This window comes from Strix aluco, chromosome 3, assembly GCF_031877795.1.
Source record: "Strix aluco isolate bStrAlu1 chromosome 3, bStrAlu1.hap1, whole genome shotgun sequence".
NCBI lineage: Eukaryota > Metazoa > Chordata > Aves > Strigiformes > Strigidae > Strix > Strix aluco.
The window spans coordinates 116,957,993-116,971,957 of NC_133933.1; the positions used below are offsets into that span (position 1 = coordinate 116,957,993).

General features: G+C 37.3%; 1 protein-coding gene across 3 annotated transcripts in view; it reads right to left on the bottom strand.

The window, feature by feature from the left end:
• Positions 1–2,123: 2,123 nt before the first annotated feature.
• The window catches only part of ROCK2 (Rho associated coiled-coil containing protein kinase 2), a 101,181-nt gene continuing 89,339 nt past the window's right edge, over positions 2,124–13,965 (bottom strand). Inside the window, exons 27-32 of one of the 3 annotated variants that reach the window (XM_074820066.1) lie at positions 12,924–12,994; positions 11,880–11,968; positions 11,053–11,131; positions 10,590–10,851; positions 9,713–9,926; positions 2,124–3,573 (exon numbers count right to left, since the gene is read on the bottom strand). In XM_074820066.1, coding sequence (XP_074676167.1) covers positions 3,570–3,573; positions 9,713–9,926; positions 10,590–10,851; positions 11,053–11,131; positions 11,880–11,968; positions 12,924–12,994 — 719 coding nt within the window. In that variant the 3' untranslated portion in view covers positions 2,124–3,569. Of the gene's footprint in view, positions 3,574–3,602; positions 4,928–9,712; positions 9,927–10,589; positions 10,852–11,052; positions 11,132–11,879; positions 11,969–12,923; positions 12,995–13,965 lie in introns of those variants that run through there. The other 2 variants (XM_074820065.1, XR_012622682.1) reach the window with 2 other exon arrangements.

The following is a 13,965-nucleotide window of genomic DNA, read 5'->3' on the forward strand; positions in this document are numbered from 1 at the left end:
CTGTGGTGACTTCAGAGAGTCACTGAATGCCTGTCAAAAATACAGGGGGTTCAGCGTCTTCAACAGAGGTAGTAAGAGATTTAGACACTTGCAGTGAAACTTCAGTGATGTTTTAAATTTGGCCACTGTCACTGACTGCCAAGATACCTGTGCCTTTTGCACGTTTCCAAGTCCTACGTGGTACTATTGTCCATGTCACGTTTTGGTTACAGCATCAACCATGAAGCACAAGAACCACAATGCTTCCTTCAGTTTGCAGACTTGGTGCTGGATTGCTGGCAGCGCTGTGAGGAGTTGAGCTTTGGCAGGAACCACTAGAAGCAGGAAACTGCAGTACACAACTAGGACAGAAGTGGAAATCTCCTTGCAGAAAGGTCTTTGTGACAACTGACACGTTAACTCTGATGGGGTCTTCCTGTTCAGCCTCTGTGCTGGTGAGCTCCTGGATGGGAACCAAAGAGCAACTTCCCTACAAGTGTCTTGAGCTTCTGGCTCCAAGTTTGACCCCTGATTTTTCCAGAAGGTTAATCTGCAGCTTGGCTATGCTATTTGTTTACTCTTGTGAAACAAAAGGACTTGCAATGCAAGAATTTCTATAGATAAAGTCATCCAGGCCATAAATACGTCCTGTTTGCTGGGACAGCCCCGTGACAAAAATAAAGTGTTTAAACATCAGTGACTTTAAGACCAATATTCCTCAGTTCTTCTCTCAAAAATTTTAAAAGGTTACCACTGGACAATAAGGAAACAACACAATCTCCAGGAACTAATGTTTAAATGTTCTTTGCATTCCATAGATCAGCAGATGGAAGCTGTCTGAAGCAGGAGAAGTGAGAAGAACAGAAAAGCAGCCTTGCCTTTTGTGTCCTGGGTACCAAACAAGCTTTGTGCACATCATAGCACTGGCCAAATGATCATCACAATGCAGCTCAACACAGCCCAGGATGCTCCTTTGTTCTGCAACAAACTGCATGAAGGAGAACTGATGAATGCTATGATACTTCCAGCCCTAGGGGCACTGACACCTCAAAAGCCTTGAGGAACCTGTGCGGAGCCAGCCCTGCTGTGAGGACCTCCAGTGCTCCTTATCAGCCCGTATCATCCTACGATACCATCTCAATACAGCCTGCTGCATGTATGGCTAATAACTATTTGTACAAGTATAGAATGTATAAACTGTGGCTAGTAAATACTCTAATACAGTACATTTCCTAAAATGTCAGGCTTAATGGAGCCCCAGGGATTCACAGTGAGGGCAAGCCAAGGAGAGTAAGTGCAACAGATCCAGGCCCAGCACCTGGTGGCCTGCCAAAACAGCGCCCTCGAAGCCCATGCTTCCTCCACACACAGCCTTTGCTTGGCTTCCTTTTGAGCAACCCTTGCCTTTCCCATATCTGCCGCAGTAGTTGGCTATATATTTAAATATTTCAATTAATTATCAGCTTCTCAAGTTCAGGAACTATTTTACCTTACTCAAATAGTTTATTTAAAAATATATATATAATATTTTCCAATTCAGAAAAGGATAGAACTTCCCACAATGTAACATTTTTTTTATATATATATAAAATATTTATGCATTCAGTGAATGGAAACAGTTTTACTGTATACATTTTTTAATGTTGTACTCTATGCAAATCTGCATTACCTAAAAATATACCGTACTTCTGTAAATCAAAACAAGCAGGGAAAAAACACTGTAGCTGTGTGCTGGGTTATAATACCTAACAGAAATGATATGAAAGTTTTAGTTTTGAATTTAAGAACTCACAAACCACATTTTACTTTGCGAGTGCATAAATAGAAGACGGAATACATTCTGGCTCTGTTAAGCTGAACTGTAGAAGAGGTTACAAAATGTAAATATATTTATTAATTTTCAGTATTTCAGTGTTTCCAAGTCCACCTTTCATGATAGTGTTAAATAAATCATGGTCCTATCCTTCCAAACATTTCAACACTCTTTAAAAAACAAAAACAAACAAACAAAATTTTAAAGTGAAATGTCCTCCTTCATTGAAGTGTTAGATCATATTTTAAATTACTGCACTCCCACACAATATTTTATATATATATATATATTTTAAATATATATATATATTTATATATATAAAGAGACCAAATAGGAGACTACATTTTTTACTGTCAATATGTTTAACATCGCATACTGTAGTTGTATAAAACATGCATTTTCTGGGATAATTATGAACACATCATGAATGAGCCCACATAAATTATATTTTTTGTACAAGTCCAAGTTAAAAAAAAGTCAGATTAAGTGCCTCTGAGGCCCTTTCTTCCCAGCTATCATCAGTTCTCAAAACACACTACTGAAATATTTATCTATGCCTACAGCTATGTGCTAGAGAACCAGATTTAAAATTTTAAAATACATCTACAGTATGTTTTACTTTTCTTAGATTGTGACAGTCCTTGGATATTGTTTTGTGAAATGTAAAAATAGTCACAGATTCTTTTTTTTTTTTCCCAGAAATAAAACACACATCTAGGAGAGTATGCAAAAACAAGGCAAAATGAAGTTTCATAGCACTTAAAGAGGGTTAATATAAGTCAATAACTAATATTGAGGTTTGTAAAAAGGGCTGAATGAGCAGTTACATGTACAAGCAAATGGTCTAGTAATTCCAATGGTATCAGACATTGTTTCTGTAACCAACGCTTCTCCACCCTTAAAACCAGTTGATATACATTCAAAGTGGGCTGACATTGATATACTTACTAGGTGTAAAAATAGTGCACTATTTTTTCTGCCACAAAGCAAAACTGCATCCTAAGAGCTGGTAAACCTTCTTTTTTCCTTAAATAGAGAGAATGGGCAAAAAACTTGAAAAAAATTAAATTAAGGCAATTAGACAGATAAAACAGGACTGCCCATGATGACGTAGCTGAAACTAGCATATACTTCAAACTTATACTAGCTGCTGAACACTGACATGCAGCTTTTGATAGACGTGTATGAATGATATAAACTTCAACATTATGGCTTTATACAAGTGCATAGTTGCAACTGCAATAAGTAACGGTATCTGATTAATAAGCATAAAAAAATAAAGTGGAAAGATTTTTAAAACCCTCTTGCAGTATTACAGTACAATATATATACACAGTATAATGGTCACTTCTTACAGATGCAGTCTATATCACTATGGTGGATCTTCCTCCTGTTTTTGCGGGCATGCTGGTGGCATCTTTATGAAAGCTGAAAAGTCAGTTTCTTCCATTTTAATAGTCATTCTTCTCGATCCTTTTATGAAATGTAGTGTATGTGTCTTGCCAAGAAAGCTTTTGTGGAACAGAGTTTAAAAGATTACCTAACATCCTTTTACTATTTACCAACCATTCCTCATTTGATCAGTCACTCAGGGGAATACAGGAAAACCCTCAGAGATTAGTAATTTATATTGCAGCAAAAATGTAAACCTCTGATATATATAGCACAATCTCTCAGGAAAATATATATTTTTAATATATTTTGGGATATGTTTCAGTCTTGCCGTAACGGGAAGAAAATTATCACCTCGAATTGTGTCTGCATTCACGGAAAGCAGTTAGCTGAAAAAGAAGCAGGAAGTTTGGTCAGTAAATGCAGCAAATGTAAATCTGACAAAAATACACTTCCTCAAAGTCTTCATTTAAGATGGGCTCATCAGCATACTTAGAAGAAATGTCATTCCTTTGCATTCAACAGCATCCTTACTTAAGTATAGTACATCCTTACGCATTATGATCCCAAATCAATTAAACCCCCTTGTAATATATGAGGGTAAAGTAAAATTGCACAATGTAACAGTCACTTCTAAAAGATTAGTAAACTGTAAGCTTTTAATACATAAAGATGCATATATTTAATTAACATAATGCTTGTTACTGTAAACACTAAGCCAGTTAAATTCGACAAGAGGTGGCATCTCAGTTAATTGAGTACACAGCTGAGGTACAGCCCTAGTGTTGCTGTCATCGCCCATTCCTTTATCAGGCTGAGGCACACCTTACATACTATTTAAAGGAATTCTTAGGAGTTTAACATTTATGCAGTTTTTCTGTGTAAAAATAACATTTCATCAACATGTAAAATGATTAAACGTTGAGAACTATAAAATAGTTATCACTATTTCCAGTACATTTGCACTGCATATTTAAGTAAGCCATAGGACAAATTAGATCAATAAAATGGCCGTATCTTTTGTAAAGCAGTCAAGAAAACCGTATCACAGAAGCTGCAAAGCCCATTTGTTTACGTAGTTTTCAAATGCATGGTTAGGTACCCAAAAAGCACAACACTGCAAAGGAAAGCCAAGTCAAATTCACTTCATAACACAGGTAGAAAAGCAAAATGCAGAACTCTGGTGATTTCATGTCTGCTAGCCATAGACCAGTCAGTTTATATTAAAAGCTCAAAAATGAAAAGTATTTGTAAATACCAATTCTGTTTCAGCTAAACATCCAACTGCTACAATCTCCCTTTTAGCATTCAAAAATTATCTGCAAAGGTTAGCAATATTAGCACTATAGATGAGCAACTACTCTGACAACAGCAGTATTTTTTTTTCAGGCAGGCAGACATGAATTTTGAAAAAAGATCTAAAATTAGAAAAATAAAAACACCGACAAAGGCAACAACTTCATTTTAATGAAAATGACTCCTCTAAAAATTCATCAACATCATGAACAGAATCTCATTTTTACTGTTTAAAATATTAAAATGAGATCTTGTATTTTCTCGGCTTTGAGAAACAAAATCCAACATAGCATGCTGTATTCAAAGGCAAACAAATCCATTCCTCTCTATTTAGATTTACCCCTTATACTTCTTCAGAAATCAAAAACATCGTCATCATCATCACCATCAATATCATCAACATCATCAAATGACCAATCCCAGTCCTTAAATGCCAGATCAAGTAATCTGCAACAGGAGGGTTTGATGTTTAATGTGTGTCACACTTCTATAAAAGACTTCAAAATTCCATTTGTTATCACTAAACCTTTCAAGTAAAAGACTGTATTAAGGTGTGTTCATTCCTTTGCCTATCATGGAATATGAAGATTCAGTTAAGTGTTCATGTAAGCCAGGCATATTGTATTAATTCAAAATTTATCTCACCAATCATTCAGTTGTATAGAACACTTACCATATTGAGTTTTCCCCCAAAATATTTCAGTAGAAAAGACCAAAATGTACATTTCATAAAATTAGCTGCTTTCTGTTTTGCTGCTGTTCTGGTTGACTGAGGTGCAGTTTTATGCTCTCCCGCTATCCCTTTCCAGATAGTAACACAAGGCTAACAATTTTTCCAATAAAGTAACTTTGATTGCTGAACAGAACATCAAATAAAATAGCATCACCTGAATTTACAAACAAATACAGTAGGATTTTCCTATATCTCAAATACAGTGGGATTTCCCTATACAGCTGTCCTGTAGATCATTATTTAAAGCTAAGCAATGCCAAAAAAGAGGACATATCAATTTGTTCTCTATGCATTGCTGCCTGCATTCCTTCTATGGTCGCTATAGAACAAAGAAAACAGGCGAGGCAAATCTTGTCAGTAAATGAGTCATTTTACCTCTTTTAGGCATTTATTTTGGGATGGGATGAATCATTGTCTAGAAGCATTCATCTCTCTCTGTTGTTATCAAAGGATCTTAGACAAATATCTTAAGTACTAACTCCTCAATTGCTATAGCTACAAGAAATGAAACCCAGTCTAGTCACCTCTCCAGTAAACTCAATGGATTTTAAATCAGGATTATGTGCCAACCATAGGAGGCAGAGATAGAAACCTTACCCTAAAAAAGTTCAGTGTGTTTTAACTAAAACATGCTACTGTGTTTAATACAGTTCATCACATGCTTTAAACAAAATAGGTTTCAGGGGTTTTTTGGGTTTTCAGGTTTTAAAAGTTTTTACACTTTTAAATCTGATATATCCCTGAAAAGGCTCAATATTCACTTACTATAAGAACTATGGCTATTGAAACATGTTAAAGTTGATTTTTTTTTTTTCCAATTTGGAATTATCCTTTTGGCACAATCCAACTGAATGGATAAGCAGAAATTGTATGGTCTGTATCAAAAACAGGTTTGCCCTTTCTTAAACCATTGCAAAGCACAACAGCCATGAAAACCTTGGAGAAACAATCACTGTGTGAAATTCCTAGCAGGGACAGCATTTATAGGACCATGCAGGTTGGAAGGTGTGGGGATTCAGATGGATTTCCTGCGGGGAAATGGGCATGTGAGCAATCCTGCACATGAGCAAGGCTGGTAAAGCCTTAGCGTCGGCAAGGATGTGACGAAATGACCCTGGAAGAATGAGGAAGAACCCAGGAAGTTAAAGAACTTCAGGGTGTGGGTCTGGACGGAGAAGGAGTTTGTACAATGTCGATGTGGCAGTTCTCATCCAATCAGAAGAGAGCTTAAGGAGCATATGCAAAGCTAACTGTCCAATCAGAAAGAATTATACCATGTCATTGTATCATGTGATTTTCACCTGCATTATAAAAGGCTTGCTCCACCATAATAAAATTGGCATTGCTTAATCGATCTGGTTGTTCGCATGTCCATGTCTCCCGCAGGAAGGGACCTCAGGAGTTCCCTAGCCCAACCTCCTGCTCAAAGCAGGGTCAGCTGCAAGGCCAGCCCAGACTGCTCAAGGCTTTGTCCTATCAGGTCTTGAAAGCCTCCAGGGATGGAGGCTGTCCAGCCTCACCAGCCTGACTCCCTGCCCGGCTGTCTGTGTTGGCTTTTCCTTCTATTCAGTTGGAATCTCTCTTGGTTCAACCGAGTCCCTTGTCTCTCACTCTCCCACCATGCAGCACTGTAGAGCCTGGCTCCTTCTCCTCGATAACCTCCCCGCAGGCAGGGGCAGGCTGCTATGATACCCCCTAAAGATGTCCTTCATCCAGTTTGAACAAGCCCAGCTCCCTCAAGTCTCTGCTCTGACCATCCTGGTGGCCTCCGCTGGACCTTCCCCAGTTTGTCAATGTCTGTCTTGAATTTGGGGGCCCAAACACGGAGGCAGGATCTTGTTGAAGACTAAGGAGTAAGCAGAGGGGCATAATCTCTTCCCTCAATCACCTGGCTGTACTCCTCTTGGTGCAGTCCCAGAGCCTGCCTTGCTGCCAGGGCCCATCATCTCCAACTTGTCCCCAGCCACTCAGTCTCCAGATTTAACTGGCAACTGCATCTTCATTCTTAATCAAGTTCATAACAAAAAAATGAATTATTCCATATGGTAAACCCTTGCACAAAAGCCTCATAGAAGCACCAGTCAGATATAAATTGGCCATAGCAATTACAGTAATTTATAAGTATGTAGTTTCTAATTAAAAGTGTTTAAATCCATACAAATTTCCACTGGTTTGACAGAGCTGCATTAGTAAGGTGATAGGTGACATGACCTCACAGAACTACACTTTTTCATCTCTTAGGTGTATATGCAAAGCTAACTTGGAAAGTTTAACTGCAAAAATAAAATGGTTTACACACAAAAATATTCATACTCCTCCTTTTCCCACCATTATAAAAACATACAGATAGAAAAATATATACACAGAAAAAAACCCATTCAGGACTGATTCATGGTGGAGGAAGACCACAACTAAAAAGAATGGTAAGAGTAAATGAAATGCGTTATGAAAGCATTTTATAAAAAAGGTCATGAAGATTGCAAGAAAGGTGTTAGAAGGAGAAAAATTATTTTCAGAACACCTAAGAATTGCTGTGGAATAAAAATCAGAATTTATAATATACCTGTTATATGTCAACAGTAAGAAACAGAGTAACAATACTGAATTAGACTGTAAACACTACACAGAAGAAAAGCATTCTACTTGTCCCCCAAGTTGTCATGAATGTTTCCTTGATTCCTGCTTCAACCCAATCATTGATATTTTGGCTAGTTTTGCAAACAAACTCTTCAATAATCAGTCCCTAAAAAGCAGTGACTAAAAAACTTTTTACCTGCATGGTTATGATAAAAAAAAAAAAAATCGAGTAATTTAAAATTCAAATTATGAGGTCTGACTTTCTTTTAAATATATAAAATCAATCACCAAAAATTAGACTGTATGGAAGTTAGGAGGGAAGTGAAATTAAGTTACTTCGAGTCCTTTCACTATGCATTTCCGCACATTAAAATACCAGTGATTTTTTAAGCTCTAACTCTTCGTAGCATAAGGCTGTTTTGTGGTAACAGCAGCATCACAGTAAGAGCACACTACACTGCATTCCCCACTGTGGTGGCTCACCCAAGCCAGTTTTCAACCAGCCAGCTTAGATATTGGTGGCAGTCTGGTCACAGAAACAAGGAGATAAATACTGTCTAGCCACTGCCAAATTATCTCTTCGGGGAAAAATGTTAAGCCTTTGCTGAACTGTCCATTGCTGCTGGAATACTGTAACAAACAAAACAACTCAGACCAAACTTTTCACAGGCTGTCAACAACTGGGCACTGATATAACCAAGTATTAGCTAGTATTCTAGGTGATGAAAAAGGCAAAGTGAAAAAACCTAGAAATTCCATACTGTGCAATCACATAAGCACTACCTGCAGAATGTTATCACTTCCACAATGCAGTACAGGATTTTGCTCCTTAAAACTGATCCAGTAATACATTATTGTTTTTCGTACGGACTTTTCTTCCCAAATCAGAACAACTTGTTAAGATTATTCTGTTAGGAATCATGAGACATGTGCATGAGTCCTTCTAGGCTGAATAAGGAACTGAAGCCAATTCTCCCACCCTTTGGTAAGTGCTCCAGCTACTTGACCAAATGGTGACCCCCCCCCCCCACCTCCCACCTTCCTGCTCTCCTTCAAAAGGCACGAGTGATGCTCAGAAAGCTGCCTACCACTGTAGCAATGGGCTCCACGCTGTGGAACCCACATGGGCAAAGATGCAAAAGTGATGTTCATCTGAAGTAGCTCTTCACTGTAGGTGTCCCAGAACATGCTGTTCATACACTGGGAGGACTGAATATTGAAACCAACTCTTCCTAAACATCAACTGTAAATGGAGTCAGACATAGAAATACGTACATTTGGTCACATGAAACACACATTAACATACAAATCCACAATGAGGTGTCTAAGCACAGAGCAGGGCAGGAATTCAAACACATGCCTCAAAATCAAGCAAGAAGAAACAAGAGACATGTAGTCTTTTACTACATATAAGGCCTTCTAGACTGCCTTTTGAAGGCACTTAATTCTCTCCAAGGTTCATTAGAACCACAAGCACTTAACTTCATTTCTCAATTTCAAATCAGGTATAGTAGTGGCCATCTTGAAAACTGTTAAACCTTTTTCTCTCTTTTCTTTTTTTAAATCTTCACACCCCTCTCACTGACTCTTTGCCTAGTTAAACCCCATTTTCCCTACCAGCTGCCAGTTCACAGGAACTATTAGGCTCAGATGATGCTACAAGTTCTGCCTATTACACATAAGAGCAATAGGATAGACTCTCAGTATGGTAGGCTTAACTAACAGGTAACACAAGGTTCTTTAAACAAGGGAACAAACATAGGGGCTCTTCTTATAACTTAACTGAGGTTTATAAAAGACATGCTAGATCACATGTCAGTAGTTGACAACATTTGTGGTCAATTATCCTTATTAACATATACAACATTAATGGTAGTAAAATGTTTAAAGCAATAAACTAAATAGCAGCTCTTGTGTCACACCTTGGTTTGTTTGGAGGAAGCTGTCGACTTGGTCGTCTGATGGACTGGTTTGGCTGTACCTTCATGGAAGTTCTGGGAGAAGATCGAGCAAAGGGGTCTGGTGCTGGAGGCTTCTTGGGTATTTTTTTCACCAGTCGGCTCACCCATTTTTGCTGTTCTTCTGTAGAATTAGCTAACAGTAGTAGATTCTTTGCCGTTGAAATATCATAGTAGACTGCAATAAGAATTTTTTTAATAAGAATGAATATTGTTATTCTAAACATATCCCTACATCAAAAATTAGTTGTCAGATTACCACACTCTCACAGTCACACACAGAGAAATCAGCAGAGAAATCAAAGGCAAAGTGAATGAGATTTTGCCAAACTAAGTTTCCTGGCTGCTGACAGCGCCTCCTCCTTAGATCTAGAGGGTAACAACTTAGTACTATGGAAGACACACACTCACATGGAAAAAATCAGGGAAGGGTAACACAGAGAGGTGCGCCTGAGCCCAAGAAACTATGTAATGTGAGTCACAAAGAACAAAATTCACTGTATGTCATCTATTTCATAACGTGCACTCACACTATCAGTTTGCATAGCAATGCAGCACAACACACAGTGCGAGCAGCCTTACAGCTACCATGCTTTACAACACAACAGGCTGACAACACAACAGGTATGTACTTATATTGGCCATGTGCCATTAACTCACAGCAGTGAGCTGATCCTCCCGTAGACACCCTTAGAAAGGTTCTGATGGCTACATACTAACAAAAGAAAAACCTACCTGTTTATGTTTAGTTGGTGTCAGACCATTACTAGAATCCTCTAAATCTATGAGAACACCTTGTGACTCCAGTGGCTATATGCATATTCAAATACTTGCTGTTTACCTTTGCAAGGTGCTATAATCTCTTCTTTTTTATCCATGTGATCTTTGTGACATTTGATATGGCAACGGCGACATTCTAGAGCAGGAGGAGGTTTAAACATGTGCCACAGTGGCTTCATACAAGCTTCACAATTGGTTGGAAAGTGATAAAGAGTAGGTATAAACTCATGTCCTTTGTGACAAATGTAATTTGACTTCTCTCCCATGGGCTCCACAAGAAATTCTTGTTCCTTTTTGCTCTCTCCTTCATTAGCATATAGAATCTAGAACCAAAGCAAAAGAATCTCAGTACTCCTAGATGACAAATGTAAATTTCTTAGTCGAAAGACTAATTACACTGGAATAATTTTTTTCCCAAGAATTTTTTAGTAAATATTTCATTAGACAAAGTTATGAAAACATTTTTGACAATGTGTGAAATACCATGTTTGTTACACTAGAAATATTAATTTATTACTGAATACCTGGAATATCCTAGGAATTTCCTTGGAATCTGCTCTGTACACATCAGTCTGAGTGACTGGGCGGACATGGAAGAGTTTGCTATGGCAAATTATTTCAATAAGAAAATTAATGTTACCAAAATGATGAATTTAAATTAACAGAGTAAGTTAGGATAAAACATACAACATTAAGACTTAGAGCCATTAAAGATTTGTCAGTACAAATTTCTCATCACTTGATTAAAGTCCTATCTTTCAATCCTACACATGAATTTCCAAAAACCCTAAATAAAAAGAAGTCACAAGTATGCGGCCGTATTTGTGAAAAAAAATTGCAGCACTGAAAAAACATCATGTGACTTGAATGATTGCCAGTAGCTTTCTAGCAGAATCCTCTCCCCATGCTCCAATCTCTGAATATCCACATTCTGCAGTCATTACGAAAATAAATTAACTATACCACCCACCTATAAAAGCATGTTGTAAGTGACAATGTACAAACACTGAGAATTACAGCCACTCTGCTACAGTTTTCTTAACATTTTTTGCTACAACATGTATATGAGGTAAGTCTAGTTGAGCTAGTGGAAGCAGTTCAGTTACATCAGAGCTCAACGGAGCTCCCTGTGTCAGACTGAGCAGCACACAACTGCTGCACCACTGCTTACAGCAAACACAATTCTTCATCACAACAGACACTGGAAGTCCCAGCTCTGTAGTTCAAACTAGAAAAGTACGCCCCATTTGACACTGTGCTCCCAGACTGAACCTCAAAAGGCCTTTTGTCAAAGTCTTTCCAAAAGTTCACTGACAAATTGGAAGAAAGCATCTCACATGATAATACTTACTCTATATCTAATACCATATAGGGATTAGATTGTTCTTTATCTTGCTCACTGTCATAGAACAGGATCTTCTTACTGCTTACAATTACATACTGTTAGGAGACAGAAAAGGATAAAAATATACATTTTAAACCATCTCATTACAGATGTCAAAGATGTCACAGCAGTATTTTTCTACAACTTTATTAAATGGTAGCTAAATGGACAATAGTAGTATTGTATGCTAACTCCATGACTTGCCAATAAACAAAATTCTGATTACCTCTTACATCAATTTATGTTATCAGATTAATTGATATTTAAACAGATTTAAGCACCTATGAAGAGATAAAAATGAAAGTCTAGAAGAAAGTAAGATAAAAGCTTTTCACTTTTATTTTATTGATTTAATTTTCACTTGGACAGGTAGAGAGAGTAACTGTCATCTTATGATGTCTACTCTACACATGCAGTTCAGAACTAATAGGGATCATACTCACAAAGATCACTGTTATACTTACCAGCACTGCTAGCAATTTTCATAAAAAAACTTGTTGCCTAGAAGACCTCCTACTTCCAGAATTTTGTCCAGAATGAACAGTTTGACTGAGCAGTAAGTGAATTGGTATGAAAACGTGTATGTTACTCTTTGGGCAAAGACCCATTGAAAAGGTTACTGAAAATCAGTAAATGAGTGAAGGCTGCACAAGGCAGAAGAGTAGTAGTTAGTTTTATCTCCTAAATAAAATAAAGGATCTGTCAAGGGCATCTGCTTCCAAGCTCTGCTGAATTCCAGCTACATAATACTGCTGGGAACGCTTATGGCTGAACGTACAAACGTTTGAAGATCCCGAATGGCTGTTCCCACCTCTGGCTGGACAAAGCGTCTTAACCCATTACAATTGTCTTAACCTGCTCCCCTCAGATGTAGCTATACCAGCTAACGTATTTTGTACATTTAAGTAATGAGAGAACATGTATCTAAGAAAAATTAAAGTGTTGAAAACCTGCAGTAAGGTTAAAATCCAGACTACACATGAAACAAGATCATAAATCTGGTTTTCTTACCTTTTTAACCCATCCAAATTTTTTAGTGTTATTTCTAACAGGCAGTGATAGCCAGCCTTCCAATCTTGATTCTGAAAAAGAGATATATATTAAAGAACATATTCACAAAACTTTTTTATTCTTGAGATTACTGTGCACTTTTAAAGTTATCAAATATCAATAATAAAGCCACAGAGCAAACATGAGAACATGAACTACAAGGTCTTGCAAAACATATCACAATAAATTAAATTATGTATTCCTGAATACATCCAATAACCAAAAATGCAATCACAAAAAAGTAGTAGGCACGAGGAAGAAGGGGAAGAGCAAACTTGCAATTATAGCACACACATGCCCTTTAGTAATTTTTTCAAGACTTAAAATGCGTAAGTCTATCAACCTTTACCTTTTCAAAGAGCATCTGAAGATATTAGTACAGACCATACAACATTCAGTTCAAGAGAAAAAAAGGCAAACTACCACCACAAGTAACCCATATACTCTATATGCTGGGTAAAATGTCAGAAGTTTAGTATCTTAATTCATATTTTTTGCTCCATAAATGTTTCTTTTTTCTAATTTTGCCTATATCTCCTAGGCTTTCCAATCCAAAATAAGTAATTTTTCGCTAATCCTTAATCCTTGCCTAAATTCAACTGCCCTTTCACACACTTGCAATATTTTATATTACATTGACACATTGGTCAGATCAGATTTATCAACAGTATTAACAGCTCAGCTGTTGTTTGACATACACATTTCAGTAGTAACCAAAAGCTCAGCAGGATCACACTTTTCCTAGCGTTTGGCAATACGTTTTATCGCACAGCCTTTCACCCTATTTTTAGGACCTGCACTTAATATAAGCATTTCTCTCCCCTACGTTTTATTAAGAAGAACTACTCAATTGCAATAATATTTTTCTAACGAGTTTCCCACCCTAGCAGATAACCTCTACTGCTGCTGAGAAACCTCCAAGTCAAAAATACTGAAGCCTTATGTAGTAACAAACACAAAACCATGAAAGAGCATAAACATGCTCCAAAATTGCAAAAGCTAT